Source organism: Tyto alba, unplaced genomic scaffold (assembly GCF_018691265.1).
Source record: "Tyto alba isolate M040663 unplaced genomic scaffold, T.alba_DEE_v4.0 Super-Scaffold_10, whole genome shotgun sequence".
In the NCBI taxonomy this organism is placed as follows: Eukaryota; Metazoa; Chordata; class Aves; order Strigiformes; family Tytonidae; genus Tyto; species Tyto alba.
The window spans coordinates 11,063,725-11,086,247 of NW_024881262.1; the positions used below are offsets into that span (position 1 = coordinate 11,063,725).

At 67.4% G+C, this 22,523-nt stretch overlaps 3 protein-coding genes across 8 annotated transcripts; 2 read left to right on the forward strand and 1 right to left on the reverse strand.

The window, feature by feature from the left end:
- Positions 1–1,518: 1,518 nt before the first annotated feature.
- Positions 1,519–3,609, forward strand: POLR2H (RNA polymerase II, I and III subunit H). Of its 2 annotated transcripts, XM_033006455.2 has the most exons (5): positions 1,519–1,647; positions 1,874–1,957; positions 2,671–2,764; positions 2,906–2,989; positions 3,095–3,609. In XM_033006455.2, exons 1-5 carry the CDS (start codon positions 1,575–1,577, stop codon positions 3,210–3,212), a joined length of 453 nt encoding a protein of 150 aa, XP_032862346.1. In that variant the 5' UTR covers positions 1,519–1,574; the 3' UTR covers positions 3,213–3,609. The 2 variants fall into 2 exon arrangements, with proteins under 2 accessions (XP_032862346.1, XP_032862347.1); XM_033006456.2 differs by lacking the exons at positions 2,671–2,764; positions 2,906–2,989 and having other exon boundaries at positions 3,095–3,192.
- A 392-nt stretch (positions 3,610–4,001) lies between these two features.
- THPO (thrombopoietin) lies at positions 4,002–8,016 on the reverse strand. Of its 4 annotated transcripts, XM_033006454.2 has the most exons (5): positions 6,004–8,016; positions 5,098–5,225; positions 4,913–4,999; positions 4,534–4,698; positions 4,002–4,431 (listed from the first exon to the last, which is right to left on the reverse strand). In XM_033006454.2, exons 1-5 carry the CDS (start codon positions 6,014–6,016, stop codon positions 4,249–4,251), a joined length of 576 nt encoding a protein of 191 aa, XP_032862345.1. In that variant the 5' UTR covers positions 6,017–8,016; the 3' UTR covers positions 4,002–4,248. The 4 variants fall into 4 exon arrangements, with proteins under 4 accessions (XP_032862345.1, XP_042656524.1, XP_032862344.2 ...); XM_042800590.1 differs by having other exon boundaries at positions 4,002–4,698; XM_033006453.2 differs by having other exon boundaries at positions 5,098–8,016.
- A 3,375-nt stretch (positions 8,017–11,391) lies between these two features.
- On the forward strand, positions 11,392–21,645 carry CHRD (chordin). 2 transcript variants are annotated; one of them, XM_042800688.1, is made up of 24 exons: positions 11,392–11,570; positions 13,594–13,864; positions 14,253–14,356; positions 14,925–15,051; positions 15,453–15,599; positions 15,695–15,812; positions 16,726–16,822; positions 16,926–17,067; positions 17,158–17,298; positions 17,813–17,895; positions 17,998–18,145; positions 18,250–18,356; positions 18,447–18,563; positions 18,651–18,807; positions 18,894–19,135; positions 19,222–19,335; positions 19,481–19,681; positions 19,766–19,859; positions 19,966–20,022; positions 20,107–20,210; positions 20,369–20,471; positions 20,602–20,756; positions 20,915–21,008; positions 21,149–21,645. In XM_042800688.1, exons 2-24 carry the CDS (start codon positions 13,738–13,740, stop codon positions 21,214–21,216), a joined length of 2,847 nt encoding a protein of 948 aa, XP_042656622.1. In that variant the 5' UTR covers positions 11,392–11,570; positions 13,594–13,737; the 3' UTR covers positions 21,217–21,645. The 2 variants fall into 2 exon arrangements, with proteins under 2 accessions (XP_042656622.1, XP_042656618.1); XM_042800684.1 differs by lacking the exon at positions 11,392–11,570 and adding an exon at positions 12,047–12,643.
- Positions 21,646–22,523: the final 878 nt, after the last annotated feature.

Consider the following 22,523-nt stretch of genomic DNA (forward strand, 5'->3'; position numbering starts at 1 on the left):
GCATCCCCCCCGCTGCGTGTCACCATGCTGCCCCATCCCGCTGCCTGCACCTCGGGCAAGCGTGGGGATGCGCTGTCACCGTGTCACGGCTGGGCGGGGGGACGACGACACGCACGCCGTGGAGAGGTCACGCCGTGGGTGGGTCTGGGGACCACGGGCGTCTTGTGATGAGCATCCCGGCGTGGATGCTGGGGGCACCTCGGCACCGGGTGCCACTCGCAGTGACAGCGTGGGCTGTGTCCCCCACGCAGCCACCTCGCTGCAGGCATCGCGGCCACGCACGGGTACCCGTGTCCCACGCATATCCCCACTCGTGGTCCCCCGTGGGCTGGTGGCATGTGCACCGTGCCACCTGCCTTCCCCCGTCCCCGCCACCCACCTCCGTGCCACGTCTGAGCAGGCACCCCCTGCCCAAATCGGGGGGGCAGGGTCCCCGCAGCCACATCTTGCCCGAGCCAGGAAAAAATGGGTTACGGCAGGCTGGGGGTGGCATTTGGGGACCGGGGGGGTGTGGAGGGGCTGAACTCCTGACCCCACGCCAGCAGCTCCCAACCAGATGCCAGGCATGCGAGCGCACCCCTGCCCCCCTCAAATGTGTGAGCCGCTCCCCGCCCTGCCAGATCCCCCGGCTTCCCTCACGGTTCATCGGCAGGCCACGGGTGACGGCCGTCGCCTGTCCATCCCCCACGTAGCTGGCGTGGGATGGGAAAGGAGCCGGCGGGGGCTGAGTCCGCGCAGCTCGTGACACTGATGCTCGGCTACGGCGGGTTCGGGTGAAGTCCCTCTGTCCCACGCCTCGAGGGGGACGGTGGCTACAAAGCCCCCGTGGGGCACCTCGGACCTGCCCTCCGCGTGGGGGGGTCCGAGCTGTGCCTGCTCCACGCCGGGGCAGCTCCACGCCGGGGCCCGCCCGTGGCCGTGGGAACGCCGCGGCGTACCGGTGCCATCCGCGGCCTCGCAGCTCCCCCTGCCGGCACCCGGGCGGGCCGGCCCCCCCCCCCCCCCCCCGCGGCACAGGCACCCCCGGAGGGGTCCAAACGCATGACACCCACACACCCACACGCCACGGCGACAGGCTCTGCGGGACCCTTCGGGGACAGTGCGGTCACGGCAGGGGCCCTGGCAGCCCCCCCCCCATTGCAGCGCACACCCCCCCCCCCCCCCGCAGCGCACCCCACTGCTGGGCACCCCCCATTGCAACGCCCCCCTCACTGCAATATGCCCCCTTGCAATTCCCCACCCCCCGTTGTAACGCCCGGTGCCGGGGATGCCCGCCCATTGACCCAGCCGTGAATCTGCCGCGGCCCAGGTGCTCGGCGCTGCAGGGACGCCCGGGGCGCAGCCCCCGCGACGCGGGGGAGGGAGGGGGAGCGTCCCAAACCGGGACCGGCGGGCACTAGGGCCGCGCGGACACCCGCCGCCGGCCGGCAGCAGTGCGCAGGCGCACACATCGCCCCGCCCACCCCCCCCACCCCACCCCCCCCCCCCTCGCCGCTTAACTTCCGTCCCGCGGCGGAAGCGGCGGGTGCGTCATCGCCGTGCGCCGGGCGGGAGCGGGACGCGGGTTCGCCGCCATGGCCGGGATCCTCTTCGAGGACATCTTCGACGTGAAGGACATCGATCCTGAGGGCAAGAAGTTCGACCGCGGTGAGCGGGGCCCCGCGATGCCTCGGTCCTGTGCCCGCTTCCCCCCGCCCTTCCCTCACAAAGGGCCCTGCACCCCCCCCCACTAAAACCCCTCTGCGCCCCCTTCCCAGCCTGGGGTGGGGGCAGCAGCGGCCTGGCCCTGGGGCCCTGGTCCCACACAGCCCCTGGGGGAGGGAGGTGTGCGTTTTCTCTGCCCTTGCCCCTGACTCTGCGCCGCTCTCCCCAGTGTCCCGCCTGCACTGCGAGAGCGAATCCTTCAAGATGGATCTCATTCTGGACGTGAACATCCAGATCTACCCCGTGGACCTTGGTAAGCTGTCGGGCTGCCAGTCCAGAGGTGCGCCAGGATGGCGGGAGGCTGGAAGGGGGTGTTGTGCGCTGCTGCTTGGAGGAAGGGGGCTGAATTTGCTGCAAGCCATCAAGGAGTGAGCTGTCACGGACTTCCTCGAGCCCCTGTGCTGTCCCCAAGTCCCGGGAGGTACTGGGCACTTGGGGGCTGAGCTGGATTCTGGTTCACCTTCCTGTATTTGTTTGAGCTCCTCTAGCTGGCCCGTTCCCTAGAGACACGCTGTAGTGAAACTGCCTCAGCTGGTGGCAAGCAGCTTTAAGGGGCACCTTTTGAAATGAGCTTCTTTGGCTAAATACTCCAGATGGGTGGAAAAGAGTGTCTTACCCTCAGCAAAGCACGGGAGGTCTGGGACTGGTGCTGCGGGGTCTTGTGAACCTGCCCAGGGTTTAGATGAGCTCTCTGGGACTCTCTCTCCCCGTGGGTCTGTTGCCGTGTCCCATGAAAACACCAGCAGTGGTGTCCTGGTGGCTCTGGGCTCCTCCGTGGTGGTGACCAATGTCCGTGGGGAATGGGGAGATAAAGGATCGGGAGCGATCTTTTTGTTGTTCCCCACAATCCTGTTGGAGAACTGAGGGCAGGGAGAGGGTTTGTGTTAAACCCACCGCCCTGAGATCTGCTCTGGCCCCCCCCCTCCTCCCCGGCCTTCTCCCCACTCCTCTGCTTTCTCTTCCCAGGAGACAAATTCCGCCTGGTCATTGCCAGCACCTTGTATGAAGATGGCACCCTGGATGACGGTGAATATAACCCCACAGATGACAGGCCGTCCAGGTACGGGGGGTCCAGCCAGGACCCACGTGGGGGTGGACGAGGGAAAAGGTGAAGTGCTGAGGGGCTGTGAAGCGCCTTCTCCCACAGCGGGGGCGGTTCCTGGTTTTGACTCTTCTCTGAACTCCTGCCATCCCATCGCAGGGCGGACCAGTTCGAGTACGTGATGTACGGCAAGGTGTACAGGATCGAAGGGGATGAGACCTCCACAGAGGCAGCCACACGCCTGTGAGTGCCCGTCGGCAGGACGGGGGGGTCATGGGGCTGGGGGGGGCACCGGGATCTCAGCCTGCATCTCCCATGGGATTCACTGCTCCTCTTCTCCCGCCCCAGCTCTGCCTACGTGTCCTATGGGGGGCTGCTCATGCGGCTGCAGGGAGATGCAAACAACCTGCACGGGTTTGAAGTGGACTCTCGGGTTTACCTGCTGATGAAGAAGCTGGCCTTCTAGGATACCTCCTGCCTCCGTGGGCTGCCCCAGAGACATTCTGCTGGCGAGCAAACAAGAGTCCTGTGACCCCAAATCCTGCCCCAGCACCCACACTGCCTGGCCCTGCTGGAGCGGAGGGAGGAAGGGGCAATCCCCCTCCTCATCCCAGCCTCTTCTGACTCCTGCTGGGATCTGCAGCCCCCTCTTGCATGGAGAGGTGTCTGACGGCTGAGTGGAGACCATGCTGGGCATCTCCTCACCTTGGCCTTCAGTGTTTCAGAAGCAGGTTCAGCCCCAGCTATGGCTGGTCTGGGACAGCTGCCTGTCTGCCTCGGGGCTGGGGACTGCTTCCTAAGGAGCTGTCCTGAGTCTGACTGGGCTTGGTTTTGATTAAACTGGGATATTTTTTTTTTTTCTAGATTTGGCTCTGCTAGAAAGGTGAGGCTGGAAGGGAGTGGGCATGCCTTTGTGGGAGGGCAGAGGAGGCCTGCACTGATTTACCAAAGGGCAGGTGGTCCAAACCTGCCTTGGGCTCTTCTCTGCTGCCCCGCTGGGTGTGCGGGAACTGGGGAGAGGCAAGTGGGTGTGGAGAGGGCAAGGAGTGGTAGCTCATGTCCCTGAGTGGGCTCCGGTGCCCGATGGAGCCCACCCGCCCTGCAGAGCTGGTGGCTGCCGCAGGAGGGAGCTGGGTGAAGGGGAGACACTCGGAGCTCGTCCCCAAGGGGCTGCCGCTTACAGAGGCCCCTGGGGGTGCACGGTCCCCCCTGCCAGGGCCTCAGCAGTGGGGAAACAAGAGGACACAAACGACCCTTTAGAAAAATAGCTCTTTAATTGTAAAGCATTCACAGTAGAGGTGCCTGCCTGGGTGAGAGCAGGGCCCGTGCCTGCTGGCACATGGGTGTTGCTGCTGTCTGCCTCCATGGGCTGTGCGATCGCTGAAGGCTTGAGGAGCAGGAGCCAACCCTTTCCCTGCCGGCACCTTCCTGGGCAACCAGAGCACAGCTCAGTGTCCAGGATTGCTCTGACCTGGGATCAGGGGCGAACCCTGTGCGCAGCCTCAGCAGGCCATGCACTGAGGGTCTCTGCCACCCCCCTGGCCTTGCTTGCACAAGTCCTTGGCCAAATCGTGGAAGAAAAAGCGTAGCTTGCCCTGCACCAGCTGCCGGTAGGTGAGGAAGATGCTGTTGACATGGGTCTGCTCCGTGGAGCGTGGGGAGCAGCCTGGCTCCCAGGGTCCTGCCTGAGGGGCGAGAGTGGGACAAGAGGGGTGACAAATGCCATTGGTGCCCAGCGCAGCTGGTGCCTGCGTCGGGGCAGTGTGGCTCGCATGGGGAGGTCTCACCTCCCAGCCAAAGGTCTGCAGGAGCCGGAGGAAGGAGCTGGCATGTTGGTGAAGCTGATTCAGCTGCCTGGCCCCACACTCCTGGGTCACCTGGCCCTGGGCCACGGCCACAGCGCCCACCAGCAGTGCCAGGTCGCAGAGGATCTCCCGCCGCTTGGTCTCGTTCTGGGGGAGCAGGCAGTGAGCGGGCTGGCCCCCAGGCCCCGTTTATTCCCCTGCCCAACCTGGGTATGGATATGATCCTCCACCCCCCCTGTGGCCCCAGGTATGCCCACAGGTGTTTTGTTCAGCATTTCTGGTGCCTGTGCCAACCCGAGGGCTCCTTCTCCAGCCCCACGGGCGCCCCAGTGCCAGCACCATCCTCCCCAGCCCCTCTCACCGATTTGGATTTCCATTGCTGGAGCCTGAAGTCCACTAAGGGCAGCACTGCGGGGCAGCTGAGCGCGGGCAGTGCCTGGCACTGGCCCTACAGGGCAGAGGAGATGCCAAGATGAGATACCAGGAGCTGTGCCTTCCCCTGGCATTGGGTTTTGGGGTGGGGGGACACAGACACTGTATCCTCACCACTCTCTTCTCCATGTCCTTGGCCTCCCCGATGTACTTCTGGATGAGTCTGTTGTCGCAGACTAGCCGTGTTGGGGTGGCATGGCCCTCTTCCACGTGCAGGAGGAATGATGTGAGGAGGAGCAGTCCTGGAGGAGATGGGGTTACCCTGGGCGCTGTGCCTGGGCAGCTCCATCCCAGGGTCACGCCTGCAGTGGCAACTCCTCCCCCCAGTCCAGGGGTGGCCTTGATGGCCCCATGGTGGGGGACGCATTGGAAGGTTGAGGAGGGCCTGGTGCTGCCCCTCTGGTCGGTCAGCTCAGGTGCCCAGTGGTCACTGGGGAGAGCTGGGGTTTCCATGCCAAGGGGCCACACAGCCACATCTGTGCCAGGTTATTTGTCTCTGCTCCAGGCTGAGCGGCAGAGAGACCGGGGCCAGCCCTCCCGATCTGTGCCAGGAGCAGCTCCAGGAATCACGTGCGTTTCGGGGAATCCCTGCCTTGCAGCATCCTGTGGTGTGTCCCTGCTCTAGCCCCAGGGCTCGCCAGCCAGCACTGCCTGCCCTAGCGCTGCTGCCACGCTGCTGCCCTGGGCACCTCTGAGCCATCCTGGCGACAGGCATCTCCTTCCCCAAAGGCCCTCTGTGCATCCACCTGCCTTGCTCCCCGCCTTCGTGCTCCGCCTGTCCCCAAAAGCCCTCAGCGCAGCCTGCTTCCCGAGGCCCCGCGTGGAAAGATGCTTGGCTGCCTTTGCGCACCAGTAGCGAACCAAACCAGAGCCACCCTTGGGGTTTGCTGCCCGCAGGTGGGGCTTATCTCTTGGGGTGCCCAGGTGGGGGATGTGCTGGCTGTGCAGCCACGGTGTCCACTGCCAACTCCATGCCCCTTCCTGCTCGCTCCCGTTCCCCCCTCTCAGCCACGCACTCACTGTTCAGCTCCATGCTCAGCTGGGGGCTTCGGCCCTGTATCTTCCACCCTGGGGCCAGTGGCTGCTCCCCGGCTCCCGTCCCCCTTCCATGGAGGGTGCTGGTGGGGCGGGCTCCCCGCCAGCCACCCAGCCGGGACGGAGGGCCGGGGGCTGGGAGCGCCCCCGGGGCGGCACGGCGCAGCTCTCCGGCTCCCACCCGGCCGCCCAGCCGAGGCAGTGCGATTTCCTGTTGTGTCGCCGCTGACCTTCGAGCAAAATCGCAGCGGGGGCCCCGGGCCCGGGGGACGGCTTCCTGCCTCCGGCCGCTTCCTCCCTTGGCTCAGGGCGCGGGAAGGGCGTCCCCGGGCGCCCTCCGGGGCTGCTCACCTGCCCCCTGGCCCGAGCGCTTGGCTGCCGGAACCTCGCTGGTCAGACCTCGGCGGTGCCTGGCCAGGGGGTGAAAGCGGCCCTGGTACCTGCAGAAGAGATGGCATGGGTGACCCGTGCTGGCCGGCCCCTGGACCATCAGTCCTGATGGGGTCCTGCTCCTGGGAGGCATGAAGGCCACCAAAAACCCTCGCTCAAGAGGTGGGCTCCAGCCCTGGTGGCCCTCACCCAGAAGCAGACCTCACCCCTGGTCACCTTCACCCAGAGGTGAAGCCCATACCTTTGACTTTCACCCAGAAGTGGACCCCCAAACCCTGGTGACCCTGACTCAGCGCTGGGCTCCAACCCCTGTGACCCTTGCCCAGAGGTGGTCTCTGGTCCCTGCAGCTGTCGCCCAGAGGTGACTCGGGGAGGTGGTGATCCCTGGCATGGCAGCGGGGCGTGAGGGCCCCTCCAAGCTACAGAGGTTGATGGGGCAGGGGGGCCTGGCTGACACGGGGTCCCTGGGGCTGTTTCACTAGTGGTCTTGGTTGGGGGCAGGGTGGGTGAAGCACCCACAGACACCCCCTCCCTGAGTCACAGAAGCACTGGGGGTCTGTCCAGCACAAGGGCCTAGCATGGCCACAGCACCCCCTGGCAAAGTTGTACACACACACCCCCCACCCCCCCTCCAGGGAGCAATGACTGCTGGAAGGGGGTGGGGGGCGAGCAGTGCACACACCCACACCCATGCATACATGTATGTGTGTGTCTGTACGGCACGTGTGTACACACCCCCCACGTGCACCCTCAGACCTACGTGCACACAGGCACACTTCCTGCGGCACGTGTCCGGGGTACACGCACAGATAACCCCTGGGAGCCCCACGCACTTCCCTTGGTGGCGGGGGACACCCCCTCCTGCTCCCCCCCACCCCCCCCCAGCCCACATCCTCTTGCCCCTGGTCTCCCCACAGGCAGCGCGCTTCCTTCTCACACCCCTGTTCTCGCACGCTCCCACCCCTGTCCCTGCGGCCGGCAGTTCCCGGCAGCGTCTGGCCGGGTGACAGCAGTCAGAGTAAACACCTCAGCCCCGCTCTGCCTGCCCCATGCCTCGCTCAGCCCCCAGCAGCCCACCTTGCGGGTTGTGGGGTGCCCGGACCGGGGGGTTCAGTGGGTGCCGCAGCTCCGGGGACGAGGCTGGCAGCCCCGCTCGCCTGGGGTGCAGCTGGCAGCGGCGGGAGCCACGAGTGCCAGGGTCAAACACCGCCGGGCTTCCCCCCACACGGCCGTGTCCCGTCTCTGCGGACGTGACAAGCTGCAAACGCGCCCGCCAGCACCCTCAGCCCCTCTGCCAGCGCTGGCCCCGCTCCCGCCGCCAGCCCCGTGCCAGTCTCTGCTGCGCCCAGGTCCCCGTCACTCCTTGGGTGCAAAACCATTGGTGATGCCAGGCTGAAGAACTGCGGTGCCCTGCGCTCCCTGCTTGCCCTCGTAACTAGGCAAACGAACCCACGTGGGAAAAACAGAGGGCAGCTGGAAACCAGTGAACACCAAGGCACCCCAAACTGCCCATAATAGTCCCTTTACTCCCAAACTCTCCTTTTCAGCTGTGCCAGAAGCTGGCGGGCAGCGGGAGCCCGTGCCTGTGGGCAGCCTGGTATTCTACTGGAAAGGGCAATGCCAGCATCTGCTGCCCATGCCAGATGTGGGGGGGGGAGAGCCCCCAGTGCTGGCCCACCACGTTTCATCCAGCCCAAATCCAGGGATGCTGCGTGCTATGGAGGGAGGGGGGTACGGGGGCAGTGAGTGAGGCTCAGGGAGCCCAGAGGGGCATGGGGGCTCTGGCCAAGACGGGCAGGGCTCTGGCAGGGGGCAGGAAGCCGGGTGGGGGCCGCGGGGCTGCACAGCTGGCCGGACCCTGGTGCCAAGTTTCCCACCTCTCCTTACAGGGTGCAAAGTGCCGGGAATTCCGCTTCGGGGGGTGCAGCCGTTCGCACCCACTTTGCCAAGGTGCCAAAGGCAGCCGGAGGTGCCAGGCAGCGGCGGAGGGGGGGGGTGGGGACGGGACGGGGGACGGGACGACGTGTAGGAGGGGGAGACCGTGGACTGGTGGCACAGCTACTGTCCCCACAGGCCACCCAGATGTGCTCAGTGGGCACCCCCAGCATGTCAGTGCAAGGCAGGGGGGAGGGCATGGGAAGCAAACCTGGGCTTCCAGGGCCAGGCAGGGGGGTCCCAACCCCCTTTGAAGCCCCCATGAAAGGGTCCGGCATAAAGTGAAGAGAAAGTCAAAGGAACAAAGAGAGCGGCTAATCCTGGCGTGAGCAAACAGCCCCGTTTGCTCAGGGCACAGCTGGCCCCGGGGCCAGGGAAAGGAGCACAGCAGGGCTCTGGGGGTGCCAGGCAGCAGGGGACCCTCTACCCAGGCTGGCCCCCTCCCCGAGCGCAGGCAGCCCCCAGGAGCTGGGTGCCCCTTGCCTGCTCCAGGCCTTTTTTTACACTTGCAAATTGCCAATAAACATCCGTGGGCAAATCCTGCTCCCCATGCCCTTCGCACCCCGCACCTCTCCCCGGCGGCATGTCCCAGGAAAGCACCGCGGCACTGCTGGGGGAAGGGGCTTGCGAGGGGCACCTTGTCTGGGGTGCCACATCTTGGGGGGTGAAGGTTGGCAGGGTTTACCCCACCTTTCCCAGTTTTGGCAGGCCACACACTGCCCGGCACCCCAGCACAAAGCCCTGGGTGCAGCTCAGAGGATGCCCATGGGCAAACCCTCCAGCTGCTGCCTTGTGCTAGCGGCCCCGCTCGCACCTGGGGCAATCCCACTGTACCCCCTTTCCCCATCCTGTTCCTTAGATGAGCTTTCCCCACCCCGATGGGGAGTACGGGGGGTGCTGGGAGGGCACCTCACCCCTCTCCCTACATCCCGCAGGGTGGCGAAGGGGTTAATGCCAGGCGGCCGAGCCGCAGGTGGGCGCAAGAATGAAATTCCTTCTCGCTGTCCTGCGAAGTCTGGGCACAAATATTTGCCTGCATGTCCGGTGGGGAGGGGGGAGACCACCATCGCTCTGGGAGCTTGCTAATCCCCATGCCAAACACCCCCCCCACCCCCCCCATGCCCCGCATGCCCCCCATCTTTCCTCCTGCTGGGGTCACCCTGCCAAGGCCTTTGAGGAGGGAATATTTGGGGCCGGGGGACACCAGCACCTTTGGGTGCTCCTATATGCAGGGAGCTCCATGGAGTTGATGGTGTGCTGGGAGCGGTCACGGTGCCCCGGGGCACGGCTGGGCTGGGGTTTCCCTGGCAGATGGGGCTGCTTTGGGGTCTCCTCTCCGCTCCCTGAGCCGTGCCCACCACCGCGGGCTGGGATGAAGGTGAGACCCCCAGCCATCCCCTCCATGCCAGCAATGCACCCTCCGTAATGAACTCCATGTGTTCACAGACAGAAAACATCCACTTCCCCTGCCCCCTCCATCGCCCCCTCAAGCTGCATCCCCCTCCCTGTACCTGCCACCCCCAAAACCCCCTCCATCCCCAGACCCCCCTGGCCTTCGTCTGAGGCAGCCCAGCCCTGCAAGCCGCCTACCAGTTGTGCAAATATTGCCGGAACGGCTGTAATCCCCGTGTCCAACGTGAATTATGAGATATTTCCACCCATTACAACAGCCCCCCCCCCCGCCCTGCCGCGTGTGTGCGAGGCTGGGGGGATTAGTCACGGGGCAAGCTGCGCTCAGCACAAAGCTTTGGGGAGGCCGACGGCTCTCCGTGCCCCGCGCCGAGGCGGGCTGGTTGAGGGGGGCTCTTTTTGGAGACAGGGAATCCCCCCCCTTGCGCCTTCCCGTCTCCAGGCTTGCGCTTGGCACAGGAGTGAGGAGGGGGGTGTTGGGGTGCCTGGGAGACAGTGGGAGGCTGTGAGAAGGGGGGGGGGGGGGGAGCTGGGGCGTGCGGTTTCGCCTCGACCCCATCCCCGGGGAGCAGAGGCTCCTTCCTGCCGCCCCGAGCCCGGCTCATGTTCAAAGCCGCGAGCAGGCAGCGGCTAATGAGGCCAGACAATAGGGAGCTGCGTGGGGCAGGAGCGCTGGCGAGGGCCCGCCGCGAAGCCCCCATGCCAGGCACGGCACGGCCCCGGCACCACGGCCTGCCAGGACCCTCCGCGGGACCCTCGCCGTCGGGCAGGGCACGTGCCCGCGAAGCCCTGGCGGCACTGCGGGGCTGTTTTCGGAGGGTGCCATCGGGGTGTCCCCGCAAGCCGGGTGCCTGCTTCCGGGTAGAGGTGCCGGAGGGGTGCGGGTGCCAGGCGGGGTGGCCGGGGCTGACGATGGCCGGCCGGCTCCGTCCCCATGCGGCTCCAGCTGCCCGCAGCCGGCGGCCCCGTTGGGGCTGTGCCGGCGCCAGGCCTGGCTCCCGAGCGCCTCAGAGCCGCCTTTGTGCAGGGCGCTGCCGGCACACATGTGCGGGCGCTGGGAAGCAGCTGGCGGGACCCGGACCCTTTCCCAGAGCCACCCCCAGCCGGCGCCAACCCCCCCCCCCCCCCCGCCCCCCGCCGCCAGCACAGGGACCCCCGAGGCACCCGCTGGCTCTGGCAAGCTGCCTTCTGCACGGGGGTACCCCTTGGCATTTCCAGAGAGAGCCAGGGCTGTGGATGAGGGATGCCCAGGCACAGCTGGGGCATCCATTCCCTCCCTGCCCGTGCGCCCCCACTGCAGTGGCGATGCCCCCCTCCCCGGGCAAGGATGCCCAGCACCCTCCTGCCCTGCCAGGCCCTGTGCCAGCGTACCACCCCGGTCCCAGCCTGGCAGTGCCAGGACACCTTTGCAGCCCCGCTCTCTCTCACGCTGCCCACCCCGTGCCTCAGTTTCCCCCCGTGCTGAGGGCCACGGCCAGGCAGGTTCCCCGTCTCTCCTTCCTTTCCCCAGGAAAGGGGAGGGAGCTTCCCCCGCTGCTTCCCCGCGTCCCGCAGCCGAGCCAGGAGACTGTGACGAACTCTGGGTGCGCGGAGCCAGCGCCGGATTCCTGGCACCGGCGGGGCGGCCGGGAGCCATCGCCCGCCTCCTCCCTGCTCGGCCCCGCTTGCGTCCCGCCGTCCCCCCCAGGCCGCTGCCGCGCCGCAGCGGGCACCGCGCGGCAACGCTGGCACGGCCACACAGACCCCAGCCCTCCCCTGCCCGCCGCGCTGCCGCATCCCGGGCCGGTGGGGACGTCAGGAGAGAGAAGAGGGGACAGGTCAGTGGCACTGCCAGGGGCAGCAGGGAGGGCACAGGGCCAGGGGGTGCCATGCTGCCTGGCATGCTCCCCGCTTGTAGAAAGCGCCTGCAAACAGCGGGGTGCCGGGCATGGCCGTGCCCGGAGGATGCCCGGGGGCCCTGGCCGTGTCCCAGCCCTGGTGATGCCAGCGGGCTGACCCCACCGGGGGAAGCCTGGCTGCTCCCCGCTGCCCCTCACCAGCCCCAGCTCCCGCCACGGGGCAGGTCCCCGGTCACGGCCAAGCCCCCCGCACCCCACTGCACTCCCTGGGAGAGGTGCCCGCTGCACGGGGACACGTGCCAAACCAGGGCAGGGAATGGGATGGGGCGGCTGCGGGCAAGCCGGGGATGGGCAACCCTGTACGGGCTGGCATGAGGGGCACAAGGCAGTGGGGTGCATCCCCCCCCCCCCCCCCCCCCCAGCCGCTTGGCGGGCCACGGGGAGGCCCAGGAGGAGCCTTCTGGGGAGGCAGGGGCCTGTTGTGCTCCAGCTGTGCCGTGTTTCCCTAGCTACACCGCGCAGCTGGCCGGGTGTTTGTACCGCCCGGAGTTGATTTTGGCAGCCCCGCGCTTCCCGCTCCTCCCCTCCCCACCCGCCTTCCCCTCCCCGGGCGCCCGCCCGCCACGCACCCACCACCCGCCACCCCTCCCTGCCACCCTCGTCGGGGGTGGCAAGGCAGGGACATGGGTGACACATGCTGGCCCCCCTCCCCACCAGGCCCCCCACTCCCCGCAGTCCGTGCCTCAGTTTCCCCAGCTGGATGATGCTCTCCTCAGGCTTTTCCATGGTGTCTGCTCACTGCTCACCGCCACCACCCTCACCAGCCCGGGCACATGTGGGTGAAGAGTGGGACCAGTACCGGGTGCTGCTCTCTCAGCTTTCTCCACAGCTGCCCCCTCCCCTCCCTGGGCAGGGGAACCCCGGCATCTGGGCTCCTGTCCTCCCACAGCTGCTGTCAACGCTGGGCAGGAGCCCGGGGTCCCGCTCTGGAGCTTTCCTCTGCCCAGGCTGGGCAGCAGCCGGAGGGATTTGGGGACGTCCAACATAGTGGGGTGCGTGTGACTTTGCTGTGTGAATGGGCGGAGGGGGCATTCTTTGGGGGCCCACGCTGAGGGGTGCTGAGTGGATGGAGGATCTGTATGTCCTGGGGAAAGGCTGGCTGCAGGAGGGAGGTCTGCAGAGGGTCCATACGTGGATGGATGGTGCCCTGTGGTGCGCAGTGTCCTGGGGTGTCAAGTGGCCTGGGAGGGGGCTGAGTGAATGGAGGGAGTCCCCAAGTCAGCCCATGCCTGGGGTGGCCCAATAAGCCCTGGGAGGGCTCATGCCTGAAGGTGGTCTGTGCTGGTGGGGAACCCCAAGGATGCCCCGTGCCCAGGAGATGCCCCATGCCAGGGGAGAGTATGACTGAGGAGGGGGAGATCTGAATGGGGGTGTCCCACAAATTCCTTATTCCCGAGGGGGCTTACGTGGATGGGGGACTCATGTCCTGAGGGAACATGTGGATGGGGGCATACCCAGGATGTCCAGTGCCCAGGAACACCTCAGGCTCTGTGGAAAGGGGGTGGCGGGGGGCGGTGGTATCTCCACAGTGCCCTCTGTCCGGAAGGGTGTTGTGTGGATTGGGGGGGGTGGGGGACCCCAAGATGCCCAGTCCCTTGGGGCGCCCTGTGCCCTGAGGGGAGGGTGTGTGGATGATGGCATCCCGCAGGTACCCCACGCCCTGGGACTGGCATGTGAGCGGGGATGCTCAACACCCGGGGGCTACCCCACTCCCGGGGGAGGGGAGACGATGGACGAGGGGAGTCCCCAGGACACCCCGAGCCCGGGGGTACCCCATATACCCCGAGGTGCCACGGGACGGCCCGTGCCCACCGGGGGGCGGCGGGATCAGAGGGGGTGGGGGGCTGCCTGAGCGCGGCGGGGGCGCGTCCCGTTCACCCCCCCCCACCCCCCCGGGCCGGCCGCTGCCTGCGCCTCATTAGCGGGGCCTTTGTTTGCACAGGGCTCGCAGCTCCCGCTTGCCCATGCCGCCGCCTATAAAGCGGAGCCGGAGCCGGCGGCCGGGCAGAGGCGGCGGCAGCGCCAGGCAGCGCCCGGCCCCCCCTCCCCGCCCCCGGCCGCCTGCCTGCCCCGGCCGGCCGGCACCATGCGCGCCGCCCCGCTGCCGCTGCTGCTCGCCCTGCTCCTGCCCCTGCTCGCCCGCGCCGCCCGCCCCAAGCTCGCCCTGCCCATCCGGCCCGACACGGACCCGCTGCCCCCCGGGGGGGCGGCAGGTAGGAACCCCCCCCCCCCTTCCCTCCTTCCTTCCCCCTTCTCCGGCCCCCCCCCCCCCCCCTTCCTTTCCCTCCTCCCCGCTTCGTGCATCCCGTTCGTGCACCCTCCTCCCTGCCACCCGCACCCCCCCCCCCCGTCCTTACACCGCATGCCTTCATCCCCACCCCCTTTTTCTTGCACCCCACATCCCTCTCCGAGCCCCCCCGCCTCCCGCTCCCCCGGGGCTGACCGGGACCGGGAGCGGCCGCCGTGCCCAGCGGGCTGCGGGGCGGTGCCGGCCGCTGTCCGGGGCTGCGGCAGGGGGGTGCCCGCGGCCCGGAGGTGACCGGGGGCTGCGGTGGTGGTGGGTGGGTGGGTGGGTGCTGGTGGTGGTGGGGGTCTCCGCAGGCTGCGCCTTTGGGGGACACTTCTATGCCCTGGAGGAGACGTGGCACCCGGACCTGGGGGAACCCTTCGGGGTCATGCGCTGCGTTATCTGCCACTGCGAGCCGGTGAGTGACCCCGCACCCCCCCCCCCGCTCCCGGACCCCCTCTCTTCCCCCCCCCCCCGAGAGATCCCCCAGGGTCCTGCTCTGCTGGGGAGGGGGCTGGCAGGGCGGGAGTTCGCCCCCTTCATTCAATACACACCACCCAGATGAAGAAGGGAAGTGAGGATCCCTCCCACCAGCGGACACCTGGATGTCCCGTACCGCTCCCCCCCCCCCCCCCCCCCCGCCCCGTCGCTGCTCCGAGGCACTGGGGAGGAGAAGCGGGGTTTAAAGAATCAGGCTTCATTCCTCCTCCCCCTCCTCGGGGATGGCCCCTGGCCCCCCTCCCTCTCCCCGAGCAGCCCCCCGAGGCCGGGGCTGGTGGGGCCGCTCGCAGCTGGGCAGGGGGCTGGGGGCCGTGGGGAGGGGGCCCCGGTTTGGCTGCGATACAGGCAGCTGGGGGCTGCGCAAGGTGTCGAGGCTGCCCTTGGGGGCTCCAAATGGGCCGGGATGGGGGGAGCCAGGCCGTGCAGGAGGAGGGCACACCTTGTCACGGCTCTCCCGGGCTCTTTCCCCCCCACGCTCTCTGCAGCAGAGGAACCGCCGGGGGAAGCCAATGGGGAAAGTGAACTGCAAGAACATGAAGCAGGACTGCCCTGTGCCCACCTGCCCCCGGGCCACACTGCTGCCGGGGCACTGCTGTCACACCTGCCCCAAAGGTGAGGCCAGCGGGTGCCTCCCTGCAGGGACACACACACACACCCCCCCACGCTGCACCCACAGGGTCCCCCGTGAGCATGGGAGAGGGGGAAACTGCGCACACATCCCCAAAAGGGGATGCTCGCTTTGTTACGGAGGTTGCCGGTGCCCGTGGGGTGCTGGGCAGGGCAAAGTCCTGATGGGCACAGCTGTCCCCAGACAGCCCTGGGAGGGGTGCAGAGGCCTGTCCATCTACCTGTGCCCAGAGTGCCCCCCCTGCCCCGCAGCGCAGAGCCCCACGGTGATTCGCAGGGCACATCTCAGTCTGTCTTGGGAGGGGGGGCTTTATTATCCCCTACCCCGAGCTCTTGGGCACAAACAGCCTCGTTTAATGGTCTCCCCTGTGCCTACCCCATGCCAGCCTTGCCAGGCCCCCCAGAAAAAAGCCCCACACCCCCCTTCGACACCTTCGAGTACTTCCAGGACAAGGAGGACGACCTGGATAAGCCTTACAATGACCGCTCCTACCTCAGCTCCGAGGGGCTGGCCCGCGATGACGCCCGCACAGGTGAGCCGTCTGCTTGGGTGGGCAGCAGCAGTGCAGGGCCTTCCCCCACCCCTACCACCCCACACTCCCCACTATCATGGGCACCCCCTCCCCAGAGTTCGTGGCCTTGCTGACGAGCGGCCTGGAGCCGTGGCACCCCACATCCAGCGCGGTGGCCAAGGCTCGCTTCACCCTGCTGCGCTCCTACCTGCTCTTCTCCATCAGCTACGAGCGGTGAGTCCTGCCCCCGTCCTCTGCCCAGGCTGGCACAGAGGGAACCCCCCTGGAAAAGGAGGAGGGAGGGGTGCAAAGGTGCTTGTGCCTCATTTTCCCTTCCAGCATCCCCCCGTGGTGCCTTCCACTGGCAGGGCAAGACATTTGGGGAGGGGGGGCGATGTGCTGGGGGTCCCGCCTGGGCAAGCAGCTAGGATTTCGGCACACCCACGATGCCGGCCGGGCCTCACCCTTTCGCCTCCAGGTCTGGAGCGGGAACAAACGGGAACGGCTCCAGGGCTCGGCAGAGGCCGTGGGCGCAGCAGGGCAGAGGCGCCGTGCTGCCCCGCGGGCTCTGCCGCCGGGCACTGCCGCCAGGTCCCCAGCCTCGCCCTGCCCTCCCCAGATGCCCGCCGGCAGCGGAGCCTCTCCTCTCCCTCCCTCCTTCCCGCTCCACTTTCTTCTGCTCTTCCTCGCTTCCAGGCCCCTTCGCATAGTAAAGTGGTGACTAATTTCCAGCTCCAACTGGGGGAGCCAAACGGAGCCGAAAATGCTCCTAATTTACAGCTGGGCCCAAAGCGCTTGGCTCTCGGTGGGTTCTGCCCTGCCACCTTTCCCAGCAGGGACCCCCCCTCCTGCTGGGTGCCAGTTTGGCACCGCTCTGGGACAGGGGACCCCAGGGGTCCCGTGCCAAGCTGGCACCCAGCGGGACGGCAGTGTTGGGCGAGCCCGGGTGTGGGCAGGCAGAGCACAGTGCTTAGCACCCCAGGGAGTTGTCATCCTTCCCTTGCCCACCCCAAACCACTGCGTAACCCCCATGTGCTCTCCCCAGCGCACCCCTGTGTCTAGTGCTGAGTGAGGGTGGTGCCAGGGGAGGGGGAGCTGGGCGGGGGGGGGGGGGGGAGGTCCTTGCTCACCCCTCGGGTGCCCGCAGGCTGGGGCGGCCGAGCCGGGTGCGTTTCAGTGACCCCGAGGGCAACGTGCTGTTCGAACACCCTGTGCAGAAGAGCGCTGCCCCCGAGGACGGCATGGTGAGAGGGGCCGGGAGGGCAGGGGGGGCACGGCGCCCCTTCCTCCCCCTGCCCGGGCGTGCAGTGCCCCCCGGCCCCTGCCCAGCTCTGCCCTCTCCCGCAGCTCTGCGGGATGTGGAGGACGGTGTCCAAAGCCAACGTCCAGCTGCTGCGGGGGGAGCAGCTCCGCGTGTCCCTGGTCACCCGGGCACAGCCCTCCGGAGAGGTCCACGGGCACATCCTCAAGCACCGGGCGCTCTTCGCAGGTAAGACCATCTCCAGCGTGCCCACCCGGTGGGTGCACACCGGGATGCCCCTCACGCCCCCTGTTGTGTCCCCGTCCCCCCCCCCCCCAGAGACGTTCGGTGCCATCCTGACCTCGTCCGACCCCGCACACCTGGGCGCTGGGGGCATGGCCATGCTGACACTGAGTGACACAGAGAACAACCTGCACTTCATCCTCATGGCCCGGGGGCTGCTGGAGCCCGGCACTGGGGGTGAGGGTGGGCAGGGGCACCCTGTGGGGCCTGGCACTGCTGGGGGAGGCTGTGTAAGGCTGGGGGGGGGGGGGAAGTGGTGCGTGATATTTTTGTGGCTTGGGATGTGTGGGTCAGCATCTATGGGCTCAGGGTGGGTATAGGGGCTGTGCATGGCGTGGGCAGGGTTGAGGTGTGCATAGGGGTTGTTGCATGATTTGGGGCGTACATGGTGCAGGGGTTGTGGGGTCAGGGGGTGCTGAAAGGTGTATGGGGCGTGGGGGTCGGTGTGCAGAAGGATGGGCTTGGGATGTGGGTTGTGTGAGGATTTTGAGGGTGTAGGGGGGAAGGGTGGGGGTCACGGTGTGTACAGGGGTCCAGGTGTGCAGGACAGGACAAGCAGCTGGCAAGAAAGTGGGGGATCGGGTACAGGGGTTTGGATGCCGTGGGCAGAGAGGGGTGTGTTTTAGGGGGCAGAGGGACAGTGGTCACAGGCCCCCAGTCCAGTGGATTCAACCTCCTCTGCCATGGCCAGAATCCCCCTGGGTCCCGCTGCGGGTCCGCATCCTGCACCAGGGCCAGACTCTGCGGGAGGTCCGTGCCAATATCACCGTGGAGGTAAAGCCGTCTGTTCCCCCACGTGCCCCCGGCAGCTGCAGTGCCCGCAGCGCTGGGGCTGAGCTGTGGCACTGTGGCCCCCCCCACACCCATCCCCGGCAGGACCCCGACTTCGCAGAGGTGCTGAGCGAGCTGTCTGCCCGCGAGCTGCAGTGGCTGGTGCAGGGGCAGCTCCGCATCGTGGCTGAGACGGAGGGCCGGCACGCACGCCAGCTGGCAGGCACCGTCACCACCCGCCGCAGCTGTGACAGTGAGCATGGGGTGGGCACCCCGGGGCACGGGGTGGGGGGGGTGGCTGTGCCCCCTCATGCCAACCTCAACCCCCCCCCCCCCATCTCTCTCCCTGGGCTGAAGCCATCCAAAGCGTGCTGTGCGGAGCGGACGCCTTGCTGCCAACCAAGACGGGTGCTGTGGGCTCGGCCAAGCTGGCGCTTCATGAGAATGGCACCCTGGAATACCAGGTAAGCGGGGAGGCACCCGTCTCCCTCCTGGGGGGGTCCCAGGGGTGCCTCCCCGCTCCCCAGCACTGCCCCTCAGCACCCTTCCTGCAGGTGCAGGTGGTGGGCACTGCCAGCGAGGTGGTGGGCATCACGCTGGAGACCAAACCCCGGCGGAAGAACAAGAGGAACATCCTCTTTGACATGATGCCCAGCTACAAGGACGGGCTGGTGAGCACTGGGTGGCACTGGGGGGGACAGCACCGGGATTTTGAGCGAGTCCCCATCCCAACCCCTGTGGTATCCCACCGGCGGCAGGCCCAGGGCACCTGGCAGAGCCCCAGTGCCCGCGATGCCCACATGCTGCTGCAGAACGAGCTCTTCCTCAACGTGGCCACCAAGGACTGGGCGGAGGGCGAGCTGCGGGGCCAGGTCATCTCCCTGCCCTACAGCGGGCTGCTCGCCCGCTACACAGGTACCTGGGGGGCACCAGGGGTGGCAGTGGGGGTGGTGGAGCAGCCCCCCCACCCGCCACCTCCCACGGCCTCTGTCTGTGCACAGAGATGCCCGTGGCGCTGGCGGGGCAGCTGGTGTCCCCCCCCGTGGGCAGCGGTGCTGGGGGACACGCCTGGCTCTCTCTGGATGAGCACTGCCACCTGCACTACGAGATCTCGGTGGCGGGGCTGGGCCGCCCGGCCGACGGCACCGTCAGCGCCCACCTCCACGGGGTGGCTGAGCTGGGCGAGATGGGTGCCCGGCCCCACCAGCACAAGCGCCTGCTCAAAGGTTTCTACAGCACGGAGGTGAGGCGGGGAGGCGGTTGGGGCACCCCACAGTGGGGACCGGACCGGACCTCATCCCCACCCTGGTGCCTCTCTCTTCCCCGCAGGCTCAGGGGGTGGTGAAGGACCTGGACGCCGACCTGCTGCAGCACCTGGCGCAGGGCACTGCTTTCCTGCAAGTCAGCACCAAAGCCCACCCCCATGGGGAGATGCGGGGACGGGTAGGTCCCCGCCTGGGTAGGGCACCCCTGCCTGGGGACTCCAGCCAGGTGTGGGAAGGGGACAGGATTAGGGGGGCACACCGTGGCACAGTCCCAGCAGCTCGGCATGGTGCGTACTGCGGTCGTGGGTGCTTCCTCCATCCAGGTGCACATCCCCAACCGGTGCCATGCAGGAGGGACCCGCCTGGCCCCGGGCGAGGCTGAGCTCTCCGAGGGCTCCAAGACCAGGGACCTGGAGCAGGTGAAGAAGGATCCCAACTCCTGTTTCTTTGAGGGGCAGCACCGGGCACACGGCACCCGCTGGGCACCCGACTATGACAAGAAGTGCTCAATCTGCAGCTGCCAGGTACAGGCTGGGGGGGGGGAAGATGAGGGGCAGCACCTGTAAGCGCTGCCCCCCTGTAACAAGCCTCATACCTGCTGCCCCCAGAAGCGCACGGTGATCTGTGACCCCATCCTGTGCCAGCCCCTCAACTGCACCCACCAGGTTCACCCCGAGGAGCTCTGCTGCCCTGTCTGTGAAGGTACCTGGCGGTAGGGGGGGTCCCGGGTGGGTTACCCATGGGTGCAAGGTAGGGGTGTCCCTCTCTGAGTCTCTGCACCCCCTCATGGCCTCTCTTTTTCTTGCAGAGAAGAAGATGGGGCAGGAGGAGCTCAAGCTGGAGCGGGCACGGGACAGTAGTGAGGGTGAGTCCCCGTGGGCATGGGCTGAGAGTGCAGCCCCCGGGCCTCCCTAGCACCTCTACTCCCTCCCCTCCTCCTCCTCTCCAGGCTGCTACTTCGATGGGGACAAGACATGGCGAGGCTCTGGCACCCGCTGGCACCCTGTCGTGCCCCCCTTTGGCCTCATCAAATGTGCCATTTGCACCTGCAAAGTGAGTGTGGGTCCTAGTGTCCCCCCCACCCCGGTTTCGCAGCAGAGCTGCCCTGGCACCCACGGTGGCTGCCCTGAGCTGCCAGGCACTGTAGCCGGGGCTCAAACCAGGGGGAGCAGGGGACCGACTGCCCGGTGAGCCCCCCACACTCCCCACAGGGCACCACAGGCGAAGTGCACTGCGAGAAAGTGCAGTGCCCACGGCTCACCTGTGCCAACCCTGTGCGTGCCAGCCCCTCCGACTGCTGCAAGCAGTGCCCAGGTACCTGCACCCCTCCCCTCCTGCCCTCAGCTCCCCTGGCACAGCCCCTGCACCTCCCCACAATGCTGCCGGCGATGCTGCAGGGTGCCCCTGCCAGGTGCCTGCCCCCTCCCAGCGCCCTTTCCTGCAGCCCCTGAGAAGAGTGTCCCCGAGCTGGCAGACACCATGCAGGCAGACGGGCCCCGGGCATGCCGCTTCGGGCGCCGCTGGTACCTCAACAATGAGAGCTGGCACCCCTCCGTGCCCCCCTTCGGAGAAATGAAGTGTATCTTGTGTTGGTGTGTGGTGAGTGTGCCAGGCCTTGGGCAGCACCAGGGGAAGGAGAAGGTGCTTTGGGGACGGGTGGGACAGCAGCCCAGGGTGGCACCCTGGGGATTCACTGCACCCTGGGGAGCTGCCAGCCCCCCACCCCCCCAAGCTCAGCCCCTCTTTCTGCCCCACAGTCGGGGGAGACGCACTGCCAGCGCCAGGAGTGTCCCCCAGCCGCCTGTGCCAGCCCTGCCAGGAGGGACAACCCCTGCTGTGCCAAGTGCCGGGGTGAGTGCACTGCTCCCCCAAACACCCTGTGCACCTCCCTGGCCCCCTTGGGTGCTGAGCCAGGGCTGGGACCAACCCCAGCGCCCTCCTGGCACCCACCATGACCGTGTCTCAGCCCCACTTTTCCCCCCCACCTGCAGCTCCGGATGCCCCCCTGGATGCACGGGAGAAGGTCCACGATGCCAGGGCGGAGGCGTGGAGCCGCTGAGCACTGACTGCTGCCCGGAGCGGGGCAAGCGCGCAGCGAGGCCGGGTGGCCATGAGGGTGTCCCCGCCGCCCATCACCCCCCCCGTGCAGGGCAGGGGGGCACAGAGGAGCACGGCGGGGTGTGAGCACAGCCAGGCACCCAGCCTGGGCTCCCCACCTCGGCTCGGCCGCGATGCCGGGGCTGCCCTGCCCGCTCGTGCCAGCGGGCAGCAGCTGGGCTGGCGGAGGCCAGGGCACCCACTGCCCTCCCACTCCGAGCCCCCCGGGGCTGGCGGGTGCAACAGGCGTCACACCTTCCCCCACGCCCCCTCACCTTGTACATAGTGTAAAATCCTTCCGCCCCCCCGTCTCAGCCGGGCTCGTCACATAATTTATGGTGCCCGTGGATGGGGGTCCCAGTGTATTTATTAAAACCAGAGCTATTGCCCACCCCTCTCCCTGTGCTCCAGTGGGATTTGCAGGCCCTGGCCTTTCTGGGTTTGGGCGTGTGTATGCTGGGGGGGGTGGGGTGCTTTTGGGGGTACAGGGCCTGGGAGCCAGTGCCAGGTTGGGGAGTGGTGCTTGTAAGGTGTCGCTGTCCCCTACGTGTCCACAGTGGCAGCAGCACCCAGAGGAAGGTGAGGGGCTGGGTGTGCCACGTGGCCACGTGCTCTGGAGCAGCGGTCCTCCAGTCACCCCACTACAGCTGCACTGGACTAAGGTTTTCTGGGGCCCTTGGGAGCCCTGGTGCTGCCACCTGCCCTTTGGTCCCCAAGGTAGGGGAGTGAGACACCTCTGGGGACACCACTGTGTTGTGCTGGGATACACTGGGGTGGCCGGGACAGCACTAAAACTGTACTGGAACAGTGCCAGAGCTGTAAGGCAAGTTACACTGGGCTCCACTGGGACAGGGCTGAGGCACGCTGGCACAACACCACCATAGTGGGATTGTGCTAGCCTATACTGGGGCTGTACCAGAGGTGACACGGGACTAGACTGGAGTAGTGGTAGGGCAATAGGAGGAAGGCACTGGGGCACACTGGACTGGCACAGAGCCCTGGGTGCTGAGCTGGGTGTCCTGCCCTCTGCGTGGCCAGGGCCACGTGGGTGCCGTTGGCAGCACCCATGGTGGCCTTACAACATACTGGTGGCCCACAACTGGGCACGCTGGTGGCAGCGGGCAGAGCGTGTGTCCTGGCACGGGGACTGCCCCTCCGGATGAGCGTCCCGGCTGCCGTGGGGCAGTGCCAGGAGCTGACGAGCAACGAGGAAGCTCCGTGCCCGGGGACACAACGAGCAGGCAGCCCGTTTTGTCACCTCCCTGCCGC